The 23270-nt window shown below is 43.0% G+C and overlaps 1 protein-coding gene across 1 annotated transcript in view; it reads right to left on the reverse strand.

The window, feature by feature from the left end:
• MDN1 (midasin AAA ATPase 1) overlaps positions 1 to 22465 on the reverse strand; it is a 153309-nt gene extending 130844 nt beyond the window's left edge. Inside the window, exons 1-9 of the mRNA XM_081094168.1 lie at positions 22258 to 22465; positions 12590 to 12816; positions 11191 to 11415; positions 10715 to 10822; positions 10202 to 10394; positions 7149 to 7391; positions 6467 to 6598; positions 3456 to 3559; positions 994 to 1108 (exon numbers count right to left, since the gene is read on the reverse strand). Coding sequence (XP_080950294.1) covers positions 994 to 1108; positions 3456 to 3559; positions 6467 to 6598; positions 7149 to 7391; positions 10202 to 10394; positions 10715 to 10822; positions 11191 to 11415; positions 12590 to 12816; positions 22258 to 22359 — 1449 coding nt within the window. The 5' untranslated portion in view covers positions 22360 to 22465. The remainder of the gene's footprint in view (positions 1 to 993; positions 1109 to 3455; positions 3560 to 6466; positions 6599 to 7148; positions 7392 to 10201; positions 10395 to 10714; positions 10823 to 11190; positions 11416 to 12589; positions 12817 to 22257) is intronic.
• Between the last annotated feature and the right edge of the window lie 805 nt (positions 22466 to 23270).

The following is a 23270-nucleotide window of genomic DNA, read 5'->3' on the forward strand; positions in this document are numbered from 1 at the left end:
CATAAGAAGCAGATATACAAGCAAATCAAGCTTACAACACAAAGGTCAGCCCTGCTGGGAAGATGCAGGAAAGTTTCATGGGGCAGGAGATGCACCTGGCAGAGGTCAGCAGTGGCTGTGAAATAAGACATCTGGACACATGCAAGGTGTAGGGGAGACAACATTTGAGAAACTGCTAGAGGTGAGTTCCTGGCATGCACCACGTATGAGAAAAGCACTACATAAATAGCTCATTTTTTAAAGTATAATTTGATTTTTTTGGCAAGAAGTAAAAAAAAAAAATCTTTCTGAGCATAAGACTACTGTGGTTGGCAGCAACAGAAATACAGTTCCTTGAAGAAATTATTTCATTTCCTAAGTAATGCTCACAAGGGTTTTACCACTAACCATTTATTCAGGAGAGTGTTATTGGGATTTATTAGCAAGTCCAAATGCCTAGAAATGACAAGTGAGCTTCTCAAAGTCAACTGTCTAAATATGACATATGCCATGGAAGTGAGGAGGTGAATGCTCCTGTTGTGCTTCCTATGAGCAGGGTGACTCACTGCAATGCATGACAGAAAAAAAATAATAAGCTTCAGCTTGAATTTAAAGTACATACACCAAAACTAAGAAAAGAATAGTTGTCAAATGTTCTCATCCTCTTAAGCCCCAATAAATCACACCTAAATATGAACTTTAGTCCTCTCCTTTATAGAATAAGCTGGAATTTAAGTCTGAAAATTAAACATCTTAAACATCTACAATTGCAAAAGAAAGTGCTGCATTATGACATAGCCCTACAACAAATGATGCTTTTAAATATATTACCAAATAAAAAGTATTAGATGAATTTAATACACAAAAATGTTAGCACATTAACTGTTAGCAAATTAGGTTGATGAGTATTTTGGGGATTCATTATATTATTTCCTCTATTTACATGTAAGTCTGGAACTTTTAATAATAAAAAGCAAAAAAGAAAAGCATCAATACTTTCTAATAACCACATACCTCATTCAGTTCTGTCTTATCCATGTTATCCAGGTGAATTTTGGTCCAATGTTTGTCTAGCAGAGTAGCATGACTACTTAGTGGTCGATACCAGTTCCCTCCACAGCTCAAAAGTCTGTATTTCAAAATAAAAAAAGTCACAAAAAACTTCCAATTTTAATCTTGAATTAAAACCCTGGTTATCCCTTGCTAGACATTATCTCAGATACAAATAAAACTCACATCCCTTTTGGAGCTATGCTGGACTTCTAGGGCAGCTAACAAATGAAAGGCTGTCAACAGACCCAAATATGACTCTTTTCCTTCAGGGGAGTAATAGAGCTTTAACCAAGTTATTTTCAAGTCACTGCAAATGATTCTATTAGGTGATTTAATCTCAACAACATATTTCTCTTCCTTAAGACATAATTTCAGGAAAGAAAAGACCTACAGCATTCAAGTTCACTGCTAGTTACCAAAAGCTATATACCCAAATCATTTAAAATGTCCGGAGGAATATTCATGAAGCATATACTCTGGGCAAGCCACATACACCAAAGCCATTTGATTTAATCCTTACAACTGTCTTGAGGGGATCATGCCCTTCTTTATTCCTAACACATAAGGAAGAGAAGGAGAATAATGCCCCTGGCTCACTCAACTACGACTATAAATGACAGAGCCCACAGCTGATATCCCAGGACTTTCTGGGAAATGTACCTAATAGGAGAGAACTTTACTATCCCCGTAAATAAAACCAGGGTCTATTAAAATCAGCAGGGCCTAGCAAGGTGTTTCTTGAGAACTGTTAGGTTAGTGCCACATTCCATCTGGGAGTGAATACTCCACTGAGGTATAATAAACACTAATATAATCACTAAATATAATGTTACATTAGTTCCACTCTTGGGAATTTTAAGACCTGTACAGATATAGACTAGCAGCAGGAAATAAGCTGTTGCCTTTGTTTTGTTATACACTGTAGACAAGAACACATACAAAGTTTGCTTTGGTTTTATTCCTATGTTGATGCTTATAGTCAATTAAGTTTTTTAACTGCTTAAAATCTGTACGTCATTATAACCATCATCATGGCGAGCCATTAGTTGGGCACTTACTATGTGAAAGGTTTTTAGGTGGTTGTTTTTTTCCCAGTATATTTTTTATTGATGTCAGAGAGAAAGGGAGAGGGAGAGAAAGATAGAAACATCAATGATGACAGAGAATCACTGATTGGCTGCCTCCCGCACACCCCCCACTGGGGATTGAGCCTGCAACAGGGGCATGTGCCCTTGACTGGAATCAAACCTGGGACCCTTCAGTCCGCAGGCCAACACTCTATCCACTGAGCCAAACCAGCTAGGGCTGTGAAAGGTTTTTAATGCAAGTCATTTCACTTAATCTTTACAGCTTACACTAAATTGTAAAGTAGGTATTATTAGCCCCATTATAACCAGAAAAGAACAAGGTACACACAGGTACAAAGTATCACCTTCAGAACTCAAACCCAGGGCTACCTGATAACAATCTTGCCTCTGATAATTTTTGAAAACATGAAGACAGTTCTTTTTAAAAACACACCCTTATTTTCTAAATTAATTATCTCCATTAAAAGTTATACGGGCTCTAGCCAGCATAGAGCAATGATTAGACTGCCAGCCCTCGCACCAAAGAGTTGCAGATTTGGTTCCCAGTCATGGGCATGTACTTGTATTGCAGTTTCGATCCCCAACCCCAGTCGGGGCACATGCAGGAGGCACCCAATGGATATGTCTAACACAGTGGTTCTCAACCTTCCTACGGCCGCAACCCTTTAATACAGTTCCTCATGTTGTGGTGATCCCCCTAATTTCATTGTTACAAATTGAACATAATTAAAGCATAGTGATTAATCACAAAAACAATATGTAATTATATGTTTTCCAATGGTCTTAGGCGACCCCTGTGAAAGGGTCGTTCGACCCCCAAAGGGGTCGCGACCCACAGTTTGAGAACCGCTGCTCTAACATCAATGTTCCCCTCTATCTCTCCCCTCCTCCCTCCTTCCCTTCCGCTCACTGTAAAAAAAAAAATCAATGGAAAAAATATCCTTCAGTAAGGATTAACAAAAGTCAAAGTCATAAGGAATGAAGACTGGCCGGGGGCTCAGTTTGCTGGAGCACTGTCCAGGACAACCAAAAGGCTGCAGAGTCGATTCCAGGTCAAGGCACATATCAAGGTTGTAGGATTGATCCCTGGTTGGGGAGTGTACAGGAGGTAATGGATCTGTTTCTCTCTCACATCAATACTTCTCTCTCTCCCCCATCCTCTCTCTCTAAAATCAACAAAAACATGTAAGTAGTCAGGAATGAGAAGGTTGGCTGCCATCAGTTCCAACTAACCTTACTTAAAGTCACCCAGAGAACGCTATTCCAGGACTTTTGGGCGCAGCTCTAGTGTACAGACTTTTGAGGAAGAGGTTCCACAGTGGAAATGTGACATACCTCCTGGTTGCAAAGAACTGAAATCCAGGAGCCACTTTTAGACAGTCACCTCGGCCAGGAATCAAGAGCTCTCCATTCTCCAAGAGAGGGATCAGTACGGAAACCTAAATCACAAAACTCCACTGATAAAGCTATTAAGACAAAAGTAACAAAAAAAACCACCCTTCTCCAAATAATAAACAGATTCATAAAAGAAACCCCAGCTCTCATAGCATGAACTAGGATCAAAAGGCAGGTGGGAAAGGCTGAGCCACCCCACTCCAGAAGAACAAGTTATTCTTTCAACATTCCCTGAGTGCCGATATGGACCAGAAGCAAGCAATACCCTCAAAATCCAGACATGACTGAGGCCTCACAGCCTAGCACAGCCGTGGGCAAACTACGGCCCGCGGGCCGGATCCGGCCCGTTTGAAATGAATAAAACTAAAAAAAAAAAAAAAGACCGTACCCTTTTATGTAATGATGTTTACTTTGAATTTATATTAATTCACACAAACACTCCATCCATGCTTTTGTTCTGGCCCTCTGGTCCAGTTTAAGAACCCATTGTGGCCCTCAAGTCAAAAAGTTTGCCCACCCCTGGCCTAGCAGCTAATGGGAGACAGCTATGCAAAGAATCACACAACATGACCAGTGTGAACCCAGAGATGTACAAAGTGACATGTGAAAAGAGTGGCTGTAAATCAGAAGTGAAGCCATCCCAGAGGTAATGACATTCACCAAGTCTTAAAGTATGAGCCGGTATTAGCCAGGTTCGGTGGGAGTGAAATGGCACATATACTCCAGGCAAAATATTCAAATGGATAAAAATGTATATGCCTCGGTATGGCATGAGAGGACTATGTTATGGTTAGGGCAGAATGTGCATACAAAGTAGTAGAAAAATACAAGGCTTAAAGACAGATGAAAAAGGGCCTCCTGTGTTGAGCTAAGGAATTTGAGTTTTTTCATGAAAGTTATTTAAAGGATTTTAGCCTGCGGGCAGGGAGGGAAATTACATTTTTTTTTTTTTTTAGATAACCAACTGTGCAACATTATGGAAGATAACTAAAGAGTTAGCTTGGAGTGAAAGAGGTGAAAGGACAGCAGTTAGGTAAGAAAGGAAGGAAGAAAGAAAGAGCCCTGGGCTAAGGCAGTGGGATAAGTGAGAACAGAATAGAAAGTCTGAGAAATGTTAAGTCTGAGTGAGAGACTAGAAGAGGGAGACATCAACCTTCCGGCTTGGTAACCTTCCGTGTGGCAGAAAAACTGTTTTGAGAAAGAGCAGACATATTGGACAACTTGAACTTGTGCTAGCTAAGGAATATCCAAGTAGAGATTTTTCAAGGAAAGTGAGGACTGCATATACGGATATGGGGATGTGAGTTTATAGGGGAACAAATAACAAAGAGCCAAGGAAGAGGTTTCTAAAATATCAGACATAATTGTCATTGTTTCATACATCGCCAGGAGCTGAAAGGAAAGCCCAAAACAGCACAGGGGCAACTCCATGATAATGCCAAAACTTGAAACTAAAAAAAAAAAAAAATCATCCTAAAGGAGATCTGTAAAAGCTGCCTTAAAATATTAGCTGAGAAATTCTGAAAACAAAATAATAATCAAGAAATCAAGTATGTTTTTAAGTAAACACAACTTCACTATGATGATAATTATGTCTAACTATAATCAACTGAACAACACACCTTCTGAAAACAATTTAACAGAAGAGGAATGGTCTGCACAAAACGCAACTCAAAGTACAGGAATTTTCTAATGTTTATCAGATACTGCCAAAAGGTCAGGACAAATCATCCATTTGGCCTTGAATCTGGACTTTGTCATCAAAGAATATACTTAGCAATGGGATAGTGATAGATCCCTAGGCTCTATCATGACATGGATGGAATATCACTCACACTCATCTACCTTCTTGGGCTCTAATTCCACCATCCACCATCCTAATGATTTCCAGGTACCCTGATATCTGAAAAAACTGCCCAGGAAAGAGAGCACTAGAAAGGGAAAAAAGGTCTCAACAAATGCTTTTAACCTGCCTGGTAGCTTATAATTCAGTTTTATTTTTTAAGTCTCATTGGTAGCAATCAGCCTTGGCTGATTAAGAAAAATGAGTTCCAGCCCTATAAAACTGAGTATTAAGACTCTAAAACATGATGATCAAACTGAGGCTCTGCCTAAGCCAATAATACCATTACATCTTTACCTAAAATCATCATAATACACATGTATTTATAGATACTCCTTCACTTTCATATCTCCCTCTCCCTCACTCTCTCTCCCTCCCCTCCTCCTCTCCTGTCCTTCTCTCCCCCCCCTCCTTCATGTTATTCTCATATCCAAGAGGGAAAAGTCCATATGCAGTTAACTATAAGGTTCATGTTAAAAGAAAATTAACCAAAAAAATAAATAAATAAATAATTAAAAAAAAAGAAAATTAAAACCAATCTCAGAAAAAACTGTCCAAAGTAAGAATTGTTTATTCTGTTATTTGTTTCCTTGGTCATAGTTTATAGACTACAGAGGAAACATGGACTGCCTCCATAGCTAAATTTTATACACATAGAAAAGTGATCTTTTTAAAAACAATAATATACACCCAATACCTTTTCCTTAATGGAACAAAGACAAGCACACTCTTAATACATCATCTGTCCTCTGAGAAGCAGAATCTCAAAGTTCTCAGTGTATCTGAAACTGAGGTAAGATGTTTCCTACTGGGCTGATTCATGGAAAGGCTGTTAAAACTGGCCACATATTTGACTGAAGGAGGGAAAAAACTTTTGTGAAATTGGTCACATTATACTACTAAAGGAAACAGTACAAGCAGAATTTTATCAATTTTCTATCAAATAAGAAACCAGCCAAGTAAACCAAGACCTCAAACCAGATTAGGTAGGTAACCATGAATGACCTCTTACAACATTTCTCTAATCAAACGCCTATGTTTAAATTATCCCCTAGAATCACTAACAAAATATGCTCTTTAAAGACAGGAAATTAGCGAAGCCACATACCACGTCTAAGGGGGCATAGTCAATATCCTCCAGTAGGATCCAGTGTCCCTTTGTGGCTGCCTGTGTCAGGGTGCCAGGCTGCCACACAAACTCTCCTGGGACATCTGTGCAGCGGTACATTCCCAGCAACATCTGCAGAAAGAAAATAATTATTCAAATCACACATCTGAGGTATCACTGCTATATCCTTCAATTCCATTAAACTTCTACCTATGTATATACATAAAAGCCTAAGCGACCATCTGAACGGTAGCTGTGACGCGCACTGACCACCAGGGGGCAGATGCTCAATGCAGGAGCTGCTAAGCTGCGGTGACCTGGCAGCTGCGGTGACCTGGCAGCTGCGGTTCTCAGGTGACACACCCAGAACCAGACAGGAGGGAGCCCGATTCCGGGTGCGTCACCTGAGAACTGCCCTCTCGCAATCCAGGACCCCTCAGTGAATGTCGCAGAGCCGGTTTCAGCCCGATCCCTCAGGCCAGCCCGAGGGACCCCACCGATGCACAAATCCGTGCACCGGCCCTCTAGTAGAAATATAAGCAAGCATTTGTGTTTTTAGAGCTTGGTCCCATAGGTTCTGAAAGACCAGTAACTATTATCATAGTCCCTTAGCAAAAACAATATTTTAATGCAAACAGTTATAAGCATGCTAATCCCACAAAACTTGCCATTTCTTAATTACCTTACTGTCGGTCTGATCTCCAAGCTGAACTTTGAGAAGCTCAGGGGGCTTCCTTCTACCTGTCATTGCAGCTAAATGTTCAACTAAAGAAGTTTTGCCGCATCCTATTGGTCCTTCCAACAACACAGCATTCTGAGAAGCCACTGCCATAGCCAGGGTCTGAAGATTTTTGCAGACTGACTCAACCAGTACATAAGAACTAAAGGCCAGCTCTTGTTCATGAGAAGAACTCCTGTTACTAGCCTAAGGAGGCAAGTGAGAAATAAAAAGCATGTCAAGAACGAGTCCTTTCTCCAAAAGGCACAGGTTAAATTTCTACAGTGCTTCCTCTGATCTTTACATAAACCTCTGCCAATATATTAGCAGAGGTTTAACAGAAGTATAACAACAATAGGTATATTATCCAAAGTAAAGATCTGACTTTTTTTTCTTTCCTTTCTTCCTCAACTCCTGCCTTTGGGGGAGAAAGTAAAAAATTCACTATCAAATTTAAGAAGTTTCCCAAAATTTCAGAAGCCAAAAAAGCTGACACACAAGGGATGGGGATAAACCACAACTAGATTATTTTTCTTTTCCTTCCTCTTGCCATATCCCAGGGTTTCATATCTAAGATAGAGAATGCATACAAGCCCTGGCTGGTGTGGCTCAATTGGTTGGAGCATTGTTCCATACACCAAAAAGTGGTGGGTTCGATCCCTGGTCAGGGTACGAGTGGGAGGCAGCCAGTTGATTTAAGCGGTTTTCTTTTACATATACACTAAAATATTTAGATATGAAATGATGTAGCATCTGAGAGTTGCTTTCAAAATAATGTGGTATGGGTAAAGTGTGCAGAAATAACAATGAAACAATTGATCACAGATTTATAATTATTGAAGAAGAGTGATGGGTAGGTAAATGGGGGTTCATTAAACCATTGTTTCTACTTTAGAATGTATTTAACGTTTTCCATAACAAAAAGTTAAAAATAATAAGATAATGTGCCCAATGTTTAATGAGTACAGAGTTTCAGCTTTGCAAGAAGAAATGTTATGAAGTCTGCACAACAATGTGAATATACTTAATACCACTGACATGTACACTAAAAAAAGCTGAAGATGGTAAATATTATGTGTATTTTACCACAATTAAAATTTTTAAAAAAGCCGAAACCAGTTTGGCTCAGTGGATAGAGCGTCGGCCTGCGGACTGAAAGGTCCCAGGTTCGATTCCGGTCAAGGGCATGTACCTGGGTTGCGGGCATATCCCCAGTAGGAGATGTGCAGGAGGCAGCTGATCGATGTTTCTCTCTCATCGATGTTTCTAACTCTCTATCTCTCTCCCTTCCTCTCTGTAAAAAATCAATAAAATAAAAAAAAGAAATAATAATTCTCTAACATGGCTAGTCCCTTAAAGATATGTGAGGATAAAATAAGATTCAGGGCTGAAAGTTATTTGCAACTTCCTGAAGGGCTATCTATTACAGCAATTTAGCAGGTGGGCTGGGCCATAGCACGATTCTGCACTCTGACCCCAGTGCCCTGCCATTGCTACCCAACATCAAGCCCATCCGAACCAGAATCCTTCCTATATTAAAATTCTAATGCTCCAAACATTATCTATGTAAAGAGAGTGGTTAAGAGGGGGTGGGTTTTAGCGACTAGAGGGAAACACAAGGGTCTTGGAAGTGCTGATATCTTAGTGCTGGTTACACAGATATATCCAGTTCATGAATAATCACTGAGATGTACATTTAACAGGTGTGCTTTTTTACATGTATACTGTACTACTACATTTTTGTTTTTTAATTGCACTACCAAGTGACAAACCTATGGTTCAAGGAACAACCCAGGACTTGTTCCAAGAAGAAAATTGGGTAGGTGTGACCCAAGTAACAACTGATAAAAGACTACTGCGGGGTGCCTAGCTGGTTTGGTTCAGTGGATAGAGTATCGGCCTCCGGACTGAAGGGTCCCAGGTTCGATTCTGGTTAAGGCAGCAGTTCTCAACCCGTGGGTCACGACACCTTTGGGGGTCGAACAACCCTTTCACAAGGGTCGCCTAAGACCATCGGAAAACACATATATAATTACATATTGTTTTTGGGATTAATCACTATGCTTTAATTATGTTCAATTTGTAACAATGAAAATACATCCTGCATATCAGATATTTACATTACCATGCATAACAGTAGCAAAATTACAGTTATGAAGTAGCAATGAAAATAATTTTATGGTTGGGGGTCACCACAACAGGAGGAACTGTATTAAAGGGTTGCGGCATTAGGAAGGTTGAGAACCACTGGGTTAAGGGCACATACCATGGTTGCAGGTTCCCTGGCCCTGGTCAAAGTGCATGCAGGAGGCAACCAATTGATGTGTCTCTCTCACATCAATGTTTCTCTCTGTCTCTCCCTCTCCCTTCCACTCTCTTTAAAAATCAATGGAAAAATATCCGAGTGAAGATTAACAAGCAAAAAAAAAAAAGACTACAGGGGGGGTGGGGTTGGGGGTGGGGGGTGAGGACAGAAAACAGACTGGTTCCCAGTGGTTCCAGATTATGGAACCAGATTATAAACTGTTAAGTCTTTCCCAAGTGTGCTCTAGAGCCACATTCTTGGAAAGGTCATTTCATATGGGCAGGGGGAAGTTCTCTGCAGATACCAGCCTCCCCGACAACAGACAAAGCGAAAATTCTGACAGAAAGAGGTGGCTGGGGCTAGCCCCGTGTCAGCCAATGTGCAACCCAAGAGTCTCTGGGCAATTCAGTCTGTCTTTGTTTTACATAAATATAGCATTATAACATGTGCCACTCAACTTCACACAGCTGTCATAGTAAATAAATGAGAGGATATATAGAAAAGCTTTGCTAAAGTTAAGAGCACCACACAAGCATTGTTATAGTATCTAATTTACCACTGAAGAGGGACAATGGGAAAATCAGAGAGGAGGGCCTGAGTAAATGGCTCTTTATCTCTGTAAATGGAATAGCAACTTGGCAAACTCAATTTGGCCTGTGTTATTGGCATTTAGGAGAGGAAGGGGGCACACACCCTACCAATGCCAACATACCTGCTCTCCAGGGGTTGGTGGCTGCCCAGGCAGCACCACACCACAGACAGCAGTCACCCTGGAGGAGAGGTCAGCTGAAACAAGATGTCCCTGTAAGTACTGCAGTTCCTTCTCCTTACGCCACAGGGAAGCTTCTGGATTGGCCAAAACCAAGGCCTTCTCCAAGTCCTGCAGCTGGGCCTCTTCTAGTAACCTGAGTGAAATGAGGATCTCATCAATAACCTTAATCTGCCGAAACCGGTTTGGCTCAGTGGATAGAGCGTCGGCCTGCGGACTGAAAGGTCCCAGGTTCGATTCCGGTCAAGGGCATGTACCTGGGTTGCGGGCATATCCCCAGCAGGAGATGTGCAGGAGGCAGCTGATCGATGTTTCTCTCTCATCGATGTTTCTAACTCTCTATCTCTCTCCCTTCCTCTCTGTAAAAAATCAATAAAATATATTTTAAAAAAATAATAATAATAACCTTAATCCAGAGGAAACCACATCAAGGTCTTCAAAAATGTTCCTGCTTACCTCAACCTGAAATGAATCAGTTCCTCACTATTAAAAATCTTCTTAAGGAATGATAGCTTGTGCTCTTCATTCATGCAAGTTACCACAGCAAGACAATGGGCTGTGTACCTGGAGAAAATCAAAGTATATAAACTCAGGACCTGCAGGTGATTCTAAAGAATAAAAAAAATTTGCTAGCCAACTGAATACTAGAAAAGGAAATCTTAAAGAATTAAAGTAACACATTTAAGAGTAGAAAATACAAATCAGGTATAATGAATTCACTTGACAGAACATGAAAAAGGTGAAACTCCACTCAAATCATCTCATTTTCCTCTGGTGTGACACATGAGTAAGGAAAGAGAGTAAGAACTCAAAAGTCACCAGCACAAATATAACATATTAAATGGTTTCTTTTCCCTCCTTATGCACACAATGATATACTCTCCCCAACATCCCCATACTAGAAGCATAGGGAAAACCCAATAGCTACGCACCAGCGGACCAAGGTGTCGTGGCTTCTGAGGAGAGGAACACACACACTCCAGTCCCAGAGCTCCCGGAACACAGACTGCTCTTGCTGTAAAAACTTGTAGGCTGCTTCCATTAGGTCCCGGAGCTTCATCCGCCTGCGCCCATAGCGGACTGGATTAGCATCTGAACTCTCTAGGAAGAGTCTTTGAAAGACTGGAGAAGTGTCCTTGAAATACCTCAGGGCAAACCTTCAGAAAGAGAATTTTCATTGTTGTTGAGGAAATTGATGTATACATCTCCACTTTGAGACAGGATAACAGAACATAACAAGAACTCACTAGGGTCTGAGAACAGAGACAGATGCTAAAGCTCCCTAGTCCTAAGATTATACCTGTTCAAGTTCAGGAACCAATATCATGGCATGAGATATCGAAGAGAATACAAACACCAAAGGTACTTATTTTGCAAGTGTTTAATACTGAAAATGCACTCGTTGCCCTAACTGGTTTGGCTCAGTGGATAAAGCGTTGGCCTGTGGACTGAAAGGTCCCAGGTTCGATTCCTGTCAAGGGCATGTACCTTGGTTGCGGGCAACATCCCTAGTAGGGGGTGTGCAGGAGGCAGCTGATCGATGTTTCTCTCTCTCTCTCTATCTCATTGATGTTTCTATCTCTCTATCCCTCTCCCTTCCTCTCTGTAAAAAATCAATAAAATATCTTTTTAAAAAAAAAGAGAGAGAGAGAGAGAAAGCCATGTGTGTGGCATATGCCTATAACCCCAGATACTTCAGAAGCTGAGACAAGAGGCTTGTTTAACCCCAGAAATTCTGGGCTGTATTACGTTATGCAATAAATTCAGTATTAATATGGTAACCCATGGGAGTGGGGGAATTACCATGTTGTCAAATGAATGGTGAACTAGCCCAGATTGGAAATGGAGCAGGTTAAAAGAGAAATACATTAGAATACAGCTCTAACACAACTTCTTACCATACTGATTTGGACAGATTTATAGAAAGCTAAAATGGATACTAGACCTCTTCTAATCAACGCCCTCAGCTTCTCTAGCAAGCCACATATCTCATTCATTTGAAGTGGATGCTTTAAGAGCCTCAGCTAAAACTCATTTAAATATGCCTTATATGCATGTATTGCCAGATGATATAATCCTTGGGGTTAGGGGACATATCTTGGCCATTTTTCTGTCTTGATGGCCAAGATTTAAGAGAAATCTAATAAATGGTTACTGAACTGAGCTGGATAAAAAGAGTCTCTGTGATTATTTTTACAAAACAGTACCACTTATCTCTTTCTTTCCTGTATTTTTCCTCTTCCATTCTCAGCTCAGACTCTCCTTACTTCCCAGGAGAGAGCAGGTTCTACCACTGCAAGATGAAACGTGAAGAATAATACTGTTACTTACGGGAGGACATCAGGATGGCTACCAATGAGCTTGCTCATTGAGACACAGAGTCGTTCGTGTAGATCATGGTTGACTTGGCCTCCAGCTTTAATGGCTTCAGCATTCCTTTCCAGCAAATCCAAAAGGATAGGGCGAAATTGCCGACCGATCAGAATAGTATAGTCCTTATCCAGAAGTAACTGTGCTAAGGTATTCAGGATACACTGGCGATCTTGAGGTGTCCACACCTAAGAGAAAAGCCACACAAAAGATCTATATATACAATACTAGGGGCCCAGTGCACAAATTCATGCACCTTGAAAGGAATGTGGGCCTCGAGGTTGCAGTGGGCACAGGGGCGGGTCTCAGCCCATCTTCCTAGCCCCTACCTGGCCCCTCCTGCCGCAGCCACCAGTCCCCTCTCTGCAGCAGCTGGCGCCGGCCCTGCTCACACCTACCTACTGAAGGCGCAGAGCGATTAGGGCCAGCGCTGACAGTGGGTGTGAGCGCTGGATGGGACCGCAGCACGCGGGAGCAAAGAATTTTCAGTAACCACCAGAAGCTTGCCCTGATGACAGTGACCTGCGCCCTGCCTTGGTCTGGCACCCCGCCCACCTGCTCCACCATCCCACCAAGGCCGGCCAATGCCCCCACCATGTTACGCGCATGGCCCCCCCCACATCACAGCAACCGGTTGTTCGGTTGTTCCACTGTTCGGTCTACTTGCATATTAGGGACATATATTTATTTATATATATGTATATATATATATATATACTAGGGGCCCGGCTGGGGGGGGGGGAGGGGGAGAGAGTGTCCCTCAGCCCAGCCTGCCCCCTCTCACATACTGGGAGCCCTCAGGCGTTGACCCCCATCACCCTCCGATCGCCTGATCGGCCCCTTGCCCAGGCCTGACGCCTCCGCCAGAGGTGTCAGGCTTGGACAGGAGACCCCCATCTCCCCCCGATCACTGGCTCTGGCCCCCGCCCAGGCCTGAGGCCTCTGGCCCAGGAATCATGCCTGGGCAGGGGACCCCCATCTCCCTCTGATCGCTTGCTCCACCCCCCGCCCAAGCCTGATGCCTCTGACCCAGGCTTCAGGCCTGGGCAAGGGGACCATCATATCCCCCCAATCCCCGGCTCCGCCCCCCGCCCAGGCCTGATGCCTCGGCCAGAGGAGTTGACCCTCATCACCCTCCGATCACCAATCACCGGATTGGCCCCTTGACCAGGCCTGAGGCCTCCGGCAGAGGTGTCAGGCCTGGGCAGGGGACCCCCAGCTCCCCGCGGTTGCAGGCTCCGCCCCTGCCCAGGCCTAACGCCTCTGGCCTAGGCGTCCGGCCCGGGCAGCGGGGACCTGCAGTGGCAGTGGGGGGCGCCGCGATCGTGGGCTTCGCTTTAGGCCCAGGCAAGGGACCCCTAGCTCCTGGGACTGCCAGCTTCGACCGTGCCCAGCTCCCATCGCTGGCTCCACCCCTACTTCCTGCTATCACTGGCCAGGGCGGCAAAGGCGCCTGATTCTCCGATCATGGCTGGGGGGCAGGGCAAAGGCGGCCCCAGGGCCGCCTTTGCCCTGCCCCCCAGCTCTTAGCTCCCCCCTGGGTTTCAGATCACTGTCAGTGGCAGGGGGCTTCTTCCTGCTTTCCCTTTCGCCTCCCTGCATTGTGCCTACATATGCAAATTAGCCGCCATCTTGTTGGCAGTTAACTGCCAATCTTAGTTGGCAGTTAATTTGCATATAGCCCTGATTAGCCAATGAAAAAGGTATCGCCGTACGCCAATTACCATTTTTCTCTTTTATTAGTGTAGATATATATATATATGATTTGTTTGCACTACTATAGAGGAGCCAAGAGTTCTAGCTTGGAATTAAAATAACCAGTTTCCAGACTTCAAAGATCAGGTTACTTTATAAAACACCCTGACCAGTGTGGCTCAGTTGGTTGGAGCCTCATCCTGGACAGCAAAAGGTGGTGGGTTCGATCCCCGGTCAGGCATGTGTGGGAGGCAACCAATCAAAGTTTCTCTCTCACACCAATATTTCTCTCTCTAAAATAAAATTTAAAAAACAACAACAGCCGAAACCGGTTTGGCTCAGTGGATAGAGCATCAGCCTGCGGACTGAGAGGTCCCGGGTTCGATTCCGGTCGAGGGCATGTACCTGGGTTGCGGGCACATCCCCGGTGGGGGATGTGCAAGAGGCAGCTGATCGATGTTTCTCTCTCATCGATGTTTCTAACTCTCTCTCTCTCTCTCCCTTCCTCTCTGTGAAAAATCAATAAAATATATTTTAAAAAAAAACAACAACAACAACAACAAAACACAGCGGGGTTTTTTAGCAATATAGGATTAGAGTTGATTAATGTAAAGGCTGTTACCAATAGGTCCCTGGGGTTTCAGGTAAAAGGACTAATAGCAAATCCATGTAAAATACTATACAGCTTCTCTGAAAAATAATCTGTGCTTCAGGGTCAAAACACTCTCCCAGGGCTCCTCTGCTCTTGAAGGAAAATATAGGAATTAAATGAAAACAAAAACATTTTAAAAACTGCAGTTAGTACACAAAACTGCCAACTCTCTTGAGGAAAGGGTAGAGATTAAGAAATCAATTCTTGGCCCTAGCCGGTTTGGCTCAGTGGACAGAGTGTCAGCCTGTGGACCGAAGGGTCTGGTTGCAGGCTTGGTCCCCAGGATGGGGTGTGCAGGAGGCAGCTGATCAATGATTCTCTCTCATCATTGATATTTCTATCTCTCTCCCCGTCTCCCTTCCTCTCTGAAATCAATAAAATGTATTTTTTAAATGTTAAAAAAATCAATTCCTGAATATAAATAAAGCTATCCCTATAAAGGCTCCAGCCTCTAATAAACAAACAAAACAAATCCAAAATAGACAATCACACTTTGATATGCAAGATGAAATACACAACAAAATTCTGGTGCCTGGGCTCCGAATGTCCATTAAGCATAATAGGGGAAACTGTAGTGTATAAAAGGTTTGATGTTGCTAGAGTGTATGCAGGACTGTACAACCCTTGCTGTCAGACAAAGTGACATACCCTCTGACCTAGCAAGCCCAATACTATAAATTTATCTTAAGGAGATACAAATTAAACAGTTATCTATAAGAGTGCAGCTTGAGCCCCAACCGGTTTGGCTCAGTGGATAGAGCATCAACCTGCAGACTGAAGGGTCCCGGGTTCAATTCCCGTCAAGGGCATGTACCTTGGTTTCGGGCACATCCCCAGTGAGGGGTGTGCAGGAGGCAGCTGATCGATGTTTCTCTCTCATCGATGTTTCTAACTCTCTATCCCTCTCCCTTCCTCTCTGTAAAAATTCAATAATATATATTTTTTAAAAAAGAGTGCAGCCATATGCAAAAACCTAACAATTTTTTCCAAAGTTATTACTCTGAAAAGAAGTTACCTTACCCCAGAACTCTTACAAAGTCTCCCAAATTATTGGGCATTCTCTTCATAAAAACACCAAATTTTGAACAAAGCACTGATGGGGAAAGAATATTATCTTAAAACAAGTTCTATCAATATTAGTTCTGCTGTTTATAGGGGGCCACCCAAAGGACCTCATAAAAATGGAGGCAAGGCAATTTAACAGATTTGGCCATGATATACAGAGGCATGACCTCACATTTTCAACTGCCGAATGTCCCTATAAATAAGCCCCCAAAAGTATATTTTTAAAATATAAAAACAACAGTAATATAGTAAGTGGTTATTCTGTGAAGAAAAAAAAATCTATATCTACAAAATAAACAAACATAACATGTCTAATTTCCTCAGGTTAATACAGAGCATCTACAGAAACCTAGCTAGCATCATAGGTTTAAAAGTGGGTAAAAGGGCCCTGGATGATTGCTCAGTGGTTAGACGGTTACAGATGCTTTGCATCAACCTGAGGAAATTAGACATGTTATTCACACGGACACTTGTGAGCTAGGAAAAAACCTCCAGAGGACATTTAATCAACTTTTTCTTCAAAAGGAAATCTAGAAAACTGTGTTAGACATCTAGAAACAGATGTTTAACTTTTTAAAAATCAACTTTATTGGCTTTTATAATATAACTTACATACAATAAAATACAGCCATTTATATTTGGATGAGTTTTGAATATGTATACACTGTGTAACCTCCTCCTCAATTAAAATATCATATCCAAAGTTCCCTCAAGTTCCTTTGCAGTCAACCCCCTCACCCTAGACAACCAATGACTTGATTTTATGGCCATAGATTACAAATTTGCCTATTCTAGACCTTTATATAAATCGAATCATATGGTATGTACTCTTTCCTGTCTAGCTTCTTTTGCTCAGTATTGATGCTTTTGGTAATAGCCATGTAGTTGTATGCTTCAATAGTTTATTCCATTTCACTACTGTCTAGTTTTTCACTGTATAAATAAATTACAACTTGATTTTTCATTTACATGTTTGATGGATATTTTCACTGTTTCCAGCTACCACCAATAAAACTACTATGAACACTCATGTACAAGAGATTTATGGACATGAATATTCATCACTCTTAATCTTTTTCATTAACTAAGAGTAAGACTGCTGAGTTATATGGCAACTGAATGCTTCAACAGATAGTAAATTTTAATTTTAATTAAAAAAAATTTTTTTCGATGTTTAAAAGAAACTGTTTTCTACAGCAGTTGTACCAGTTTCCACTCCACTAGCAACGTTTGAGAGCTCTAGTTGCTGCATACCCACCAACACACAGTATTGTCCGTCTCAATGTTAGAGGCCCAGTGGTATCTGGTGGTTTATTTGCATTCCCCTGACGACCAAAGAGGCTCGTAATTTTTTCAAGTGTTTATGGTCATTCAGTTATCTTCTTTTTTTTTTTAATATATTTTATTGATTTTTTACAGAGAGAAAGGGAGAGAGATAGAGAGCTAGAAACATCGATGAGAGAGAAACATTGATCAGCTGCCTCCTGTACATCTCCCACTGGGGATGTGCCCGCAACCCAAGTACATGCCCCTGACCGGAATCGAACCTGGGACCTTTCAGTCCACAGGCCGACGCTCTATCCACTGAGCCAAACTGGTTTCGGCAATTCATTTATCTTCTTTTGTGATGAGTTTTTTCATTTCTTTTACCCACTTTATTTTGGGGGGGGGGGGGCAGGGCGGGGCGGGGAAATCAATCCTTACCAAAGGATATTTTTCCTACTGATTTTTAGAGAGTAGAAGGGAGGGGAGGAGGGGGAGATAAAGAGAGAAAAACATCAAATGTGAGAAAGACACATTGATTGGTTGCCTCCCGCCCGTGCCCTAACCAGGCCAGTGCCTGGGCTAATGCTCTAACCACAGAGCAAAACCAGCCAGGGCTCTTTTACCCACTTTTAAATTGGGTTATTCATGTATTAAATATGATGCTAGTCAGGTTTCTATAGATGCTCTGTATCAACCTGAGGAAATTTTGTTCTATTCTTAGCTTGTTTTGTTCTACTCCTACCTTGTCTTTGTCTTTAAAATGCTCCTTTCTAACTAACTAGTCTGATTAATCAGCAAAAAAAATTGTTCATATTAGTCACTTACCTTCTTATTCTTTTTAGAATCTATAATGGTGGCCTTCTTTCATTCCAAGTAGTTTGAATTTTCCCCTTTTATTCTTGATCAGTCTTTTCAAAGAATCAACATTTGGTTTCACTGAAGTGCTCTATTATTTATCCATTTTCTTTTTCATTAATTTCCACTCTATTATTCTCTTCCTTCAACTTATTTTGAGTTTAATGTACTCTTCTTTTTCTAATTTCTTAAGGTGAATTTTAATACCACTATTTCCTATTATAAGAATTTTAATGTTATGAATTTACCTCTAAATACTTTAGCTATATCCCACAAAGTGTTTAAAGTATCATTCAATTCAAAATATTTTCTGGCCCTAACCGGTTTGGCTCAGTGGATGGAGCGTCGGCCTGCGGACTGAAGGGTCCCAGGTTCGATTCCAGTCAAGGGCATGTACCTTGGTTGCTGGCGCATCCCCAGTGGGGGGTGTGCAGGAGGCAACTGATCGATGTTTCTCTCTATCCCTCTCCCTACCTCTCTGTAAAAAATCAATAAAATATATTAAAAAAAAATAAATTCTGCGGCACATCCACAATAGATATATTTAAAAATATATATATATTTTCTGATTCTCCCAGTGATTTCTTCTTTAACCATCAGTTTTTTCTTTTAATTTTATTATTTAATTTATAACATTTAGGATTTTTCCAGTAACTTTTGGGTTGATTGTTTGCCCCCTTAATTTAATTTCATTGAGGTCACTGAATATACCTGTATAATTTCAATTATTCTAAATTTATTAAGACTTGCTTAATGGCCCAGCTATCTCTCTTCTGGTTGGGGAGGAGAAGTACAAACCATTTACTCTAAAGTATCCTTGGCTTAGGGAAGATAGGATTTACTAGGTGGCTGCAAACTGCTGTTTATCTTAGTTTCCCCATCTGTTTGTCCTAGAACAGTGGTTCTCAACCTTCCTGATGCCGCGACCCTTTAATACAGTTCCTCACGTTGTGGTGACCCCCAATTTCATTGTTACAAATTGAACATAATTAAAGTATAGTGATTAATCACAAAAACAATATGTAATTATATATGTGTTTTCCAATGGTCTTAGGCGACCCTTGTGAAAGGGTCGTTCGACCCCCAAAGGGGTCGCCACCCACAGGTTGGACCGCTGTCCTAGAATTTTCCTAGCTTCTTACTATGCTACAACAAGGGGGCTAAGGTTACAAAGCTAGCTTCAGAATCAGGAATCCATGAGCAGAGTCAGCCTCCAGAGTCCCTGCTTTTACTACTCTCTGTAACTCTTTAGTTTCTACCATGTGAAATATATCAAGAAATTGAGACTTAAGGGTATTAAGTAACTTTTCCAAAAAGTCCCCAAAAGCAATTAAAGAGATTAATTTGATTTTCAGCCATACTTCGTACTCATGCACCCTAAACACTCTGCTCTTCCTGAACATAGTGATCAAGGAGGTAAGGATATGTGATATTACAAATTATAGTAAGAAATATTATTTGGTCTTTGACCCTATCCCAGGCACAGACCTCCTGAAACCCTTGGAATTTCCTGTGATGGAATAAAAGTGTCATCCCTTATGTTAATGAGGTTTATTTTTAAAAGCTGCCCAAGTTGGGGCTGGATAGAACCAGCCAACTACAGGGAGGACAGAGGGGCTAGAAACAGATCAATCACCAATGGCCAAAGATTTAAACAATCACAACTATGTAATGAAGCTTCCATAAGTATCTAAAAGGACATGATTTGGAGAACTTCTGGGTTGATGAACAGATGGACAGAGTGGCACACTCAGAGAGCATGGACGCTCCAAACCCCTTCCCATATACCTTGCCCTATGCATTTCTTCCATCTGACAGTTTCTGAATTATCCAATTATAGTAAACTGGTAATCTAGTAAGTAAAATATTTCTCTGAATTCTAGAAATCGCTCCAGGAAATTAATCAAACCCAAGGAGGGGATAGTTGAAACCTCCAATCCACAGGCGGTCAGAAAAACAAGTGACAACAGGTCTTGCAATTAGCATCTGAAGTGGGAGCAGAAGGGCAGTCTTTACAGGACTGAGCCTTTCACCTGTGGGATCTGAAGCTATCTTCAGGTAGGAAATGTTAGACTTGAATTAAATTGTAAGACACACGGCTGGTGTCTGAGAACTGCTTGGTGGTGTTGGAAAATCCAGACTGAAACTGGAGAATTGTAGGATGGTAGTGGTAGAAATGAAGAGGAAAGAATAGATTCAACACTGAGAAAGTAAAATCAGGAGACCTTGGCTATATGTGAAGGAAAAAAAATGATGACGACCCTCAGTTCCCTATAAAATATGACTGGATAGAGGGGGTGATGTCACCAGCTTAATAAGGAACACTGGAGGAAGCACAATCCTAAAAAATTCTTAACGCAGATACCAAACTCAAATGAGAACCAGTACAGTGGGGCCTTGACTTACGAGTTTAATTCATTCCGAGACGGAGCTCGTTAAGGAGCTCCTTAACTCAAATTACTCTGTCAACTCAAAGCAAAAAATTGGCCCCGAGACAGCTGGTATCTCAAAAAACTCGTTAGTCGGGACACTCCCGAGTCAAGGCCCCACTCTATTTCAAAAATCCTTACTTGCCAATAAAAACCATTTTGTTTCCAAAAACAGGAGAAAAACAGAATGGCAACACAATCAACTCTTTTCTGAAATGGAAAGAAACAAACCTGAAAGATATCTGAGACAGGACAGAACTTGCAGACCATGGGAGGCAAGTGGAAAAGGAAGGCAAGTGGTCCCAATAACATTACTAATACGGTTTCCTACAAACCATTTCCCCACCCTGCTCCCAGTACACGAACACCAATTTTGCATCCACTCAGTGGGTGGTGTGGAATCATAAATCCCCTGTTGCTGGTCTGTGGTCCCTAGATTCAGAACCTCTGCTAAATTCTAAAGCCTATTTACATAAAAAAAAAAAAATACCTCCAGCAACAATACATAATTCAGGAGCTTGTCACAAACTCAGCTCATTTGAACTGATGATGTCTTTCCTGACTCCAGCACACCAAAAATCAATTTTCTTTCTAGGCCTCCCCCATTTGTGTTCGTGATTTCCTTCACTGGCGGCTCAAGGCCAGAAACCCCAGGGATATTTTCCACATCTCCCTCCTCTTTGCTTCACACGTTCCATTTGTTATTCCCAAATACAAATGCCTCTCCGATTAGTTGTCTGCCGCTCCACATCCAAAGAGCTCCAGACCCGAAATACTGCCACAGGTTCCTTAGCAATGGGATATATAAAGACAATGCATCTGTGACTAAGTTCTAGATACTGGAGTTAGGGGCTGGGGGGAGGGAGGGAGATTCTATTTTGAAGAAGCTCACGGATACTGGGGCTGGGGAAGCATAAAATAGGAAATTAAAATGAAAAAGACAATGCGTGATAAGGATTCCAAACTCAGGCGGGAGTGGGAGGGTGGGGGAGTGGGAGGGAGCCCAAAGGCTTTTAGAAGACCCAAGACCCGTTTCCCAGAAAACTCTAGTTTACCTCGTAATTACTACGGTATCAGGCAGTTAGCACTGTCTTGTTTTTTTTCCTTCAGGTGTTTTTCTGGTCATGAACTGTCTCCAAAAATAAACGTTAAGTTGCTTGGGAGTAGAGACCGTAACGGATTTATTTGTCTGTCTCCCCACAAAACCACACTGTGCCTTAGGCACAGCAGGGGCGCAATCAATACTTGTCACAGTGCCCAAAAGAATGGACAGGGCAGAAAAGGAAAAACACTCATCCGAATCAACAGCGGTGGCTGGACCCGGGACACGCAAGTAAAACACTTGGCAAAAGGCCAGACTTCCGCCTCCTTTACAGAAAACAAAACATTTCTTTCCGAAGGCCACGCCTGCCACACGGGGGTCAGAGCGCTGCGTGGGGTCAGCCAGTGGGGAGAGAAAGGGACGGCTTCCCCCAAATAAAAAACAAAGGCTCTTTCCCATCTCGGCGGACGCGCGGACGCCCCGCCACGGGCCAGCCCGGGCGAAGGGGCCAGGATGCCAAGGCGCCGCTCCTCGCTCCCCCGGAGGCAGCGCGCGGCGGGGCAGGGCCGCGGGGCCCCCGCGGAGGGCGGCCGGCCGGGCATCCCCCTCTAGCTCTGGTTCTTACCTGCTTGGCCAAGAACCTGCCCAGCTCGCTGCGGCTCTTCTCGTTCTTGGTAGCGATTAAACGCAGAGGCGCGGCCGCCACCTCCAGCGAAAGGTGCTCCATGGCCACAGGTCCTCTACCCCGGCCGCCACCAGTGCGCCCGGCTTCGCGCTCAGAGCCCCAGAGCCTCCGAGGTTCCCGAACCGGGGCTGCCAACAACTACGCCCCCGAGGAAGAGCGGCCACCGCAGCCCCGCAAACCCCGGGAGAGCGGCAGCACGCGTGGGGGAGCACGCGGCGCTCCGCGTCATCACCCCGCGACGCCCACGGCGACCAGGAAGCCCCGCCCCGCCCCCTCGGCAGCGGAAACGCCCGGCGTCACTGCTGCGCCAGTTGCAGCAGGGAATGCAAGCAGAATTGGCGCCTTCGACCCGGTTCCAGGGCCTAGTGATGGGAAGTGGGGAGATGACGCGCAACAGGACAATGAGACTGAAGGTTCTGCCACGATGGAGAAGCGAGGGAGGCCCTAGGAGCGTGTAGTTTTCAGACCACCGTGGTTCTCTCCGCCTCAACACGCAGAAAGATTTGATATGAAAGAGCAGCAGATTCGCCTACCCGGGACCCAGCAATTCTTCTAGACCTCTCGCCTACGGAAATTCGCACACAAGTATGACAGTTACACCCCTTGCAGCATTCTTTTTCTTTTTTTAATTTTGCATCCCGTTGTATTTTTTTTAATTGATTTCAGAGAGGACGGGAGAGAGAAATAGAAACATCAGTGATGAGAGAATCACTGATGGGCTGCTTTCTGCACACCCTCCTGGGACTAGAGAACCTCAGCTAGGGCATGTGCCCTGACCTGGAATCTAACCATGACCTCCTGGCTCATAGGTCGGTGCTCAACCACTGAGCCACGCAGGCCCAGGGTCCCTTCCAGCATTCTTAGCATAAATATTGGAAACTAGAAGCCCAGCACACAGCCTGCCTTGATCGCAGCCGCGCTCACCCGCCAGCCACGTGCGCAGCCCCGCCCAC

This window comes from Myotis nattereri (assembly GCF_964212035.1).
Source record: "Myotis nattereri genome assembly, chromosome: 6".
Lineage (NCBI taxonomy): Eukaryota > Metazoa > Chordata > Mammalia > Chiroptera > Vespertilionidae > Myotis > Myotis nattereri.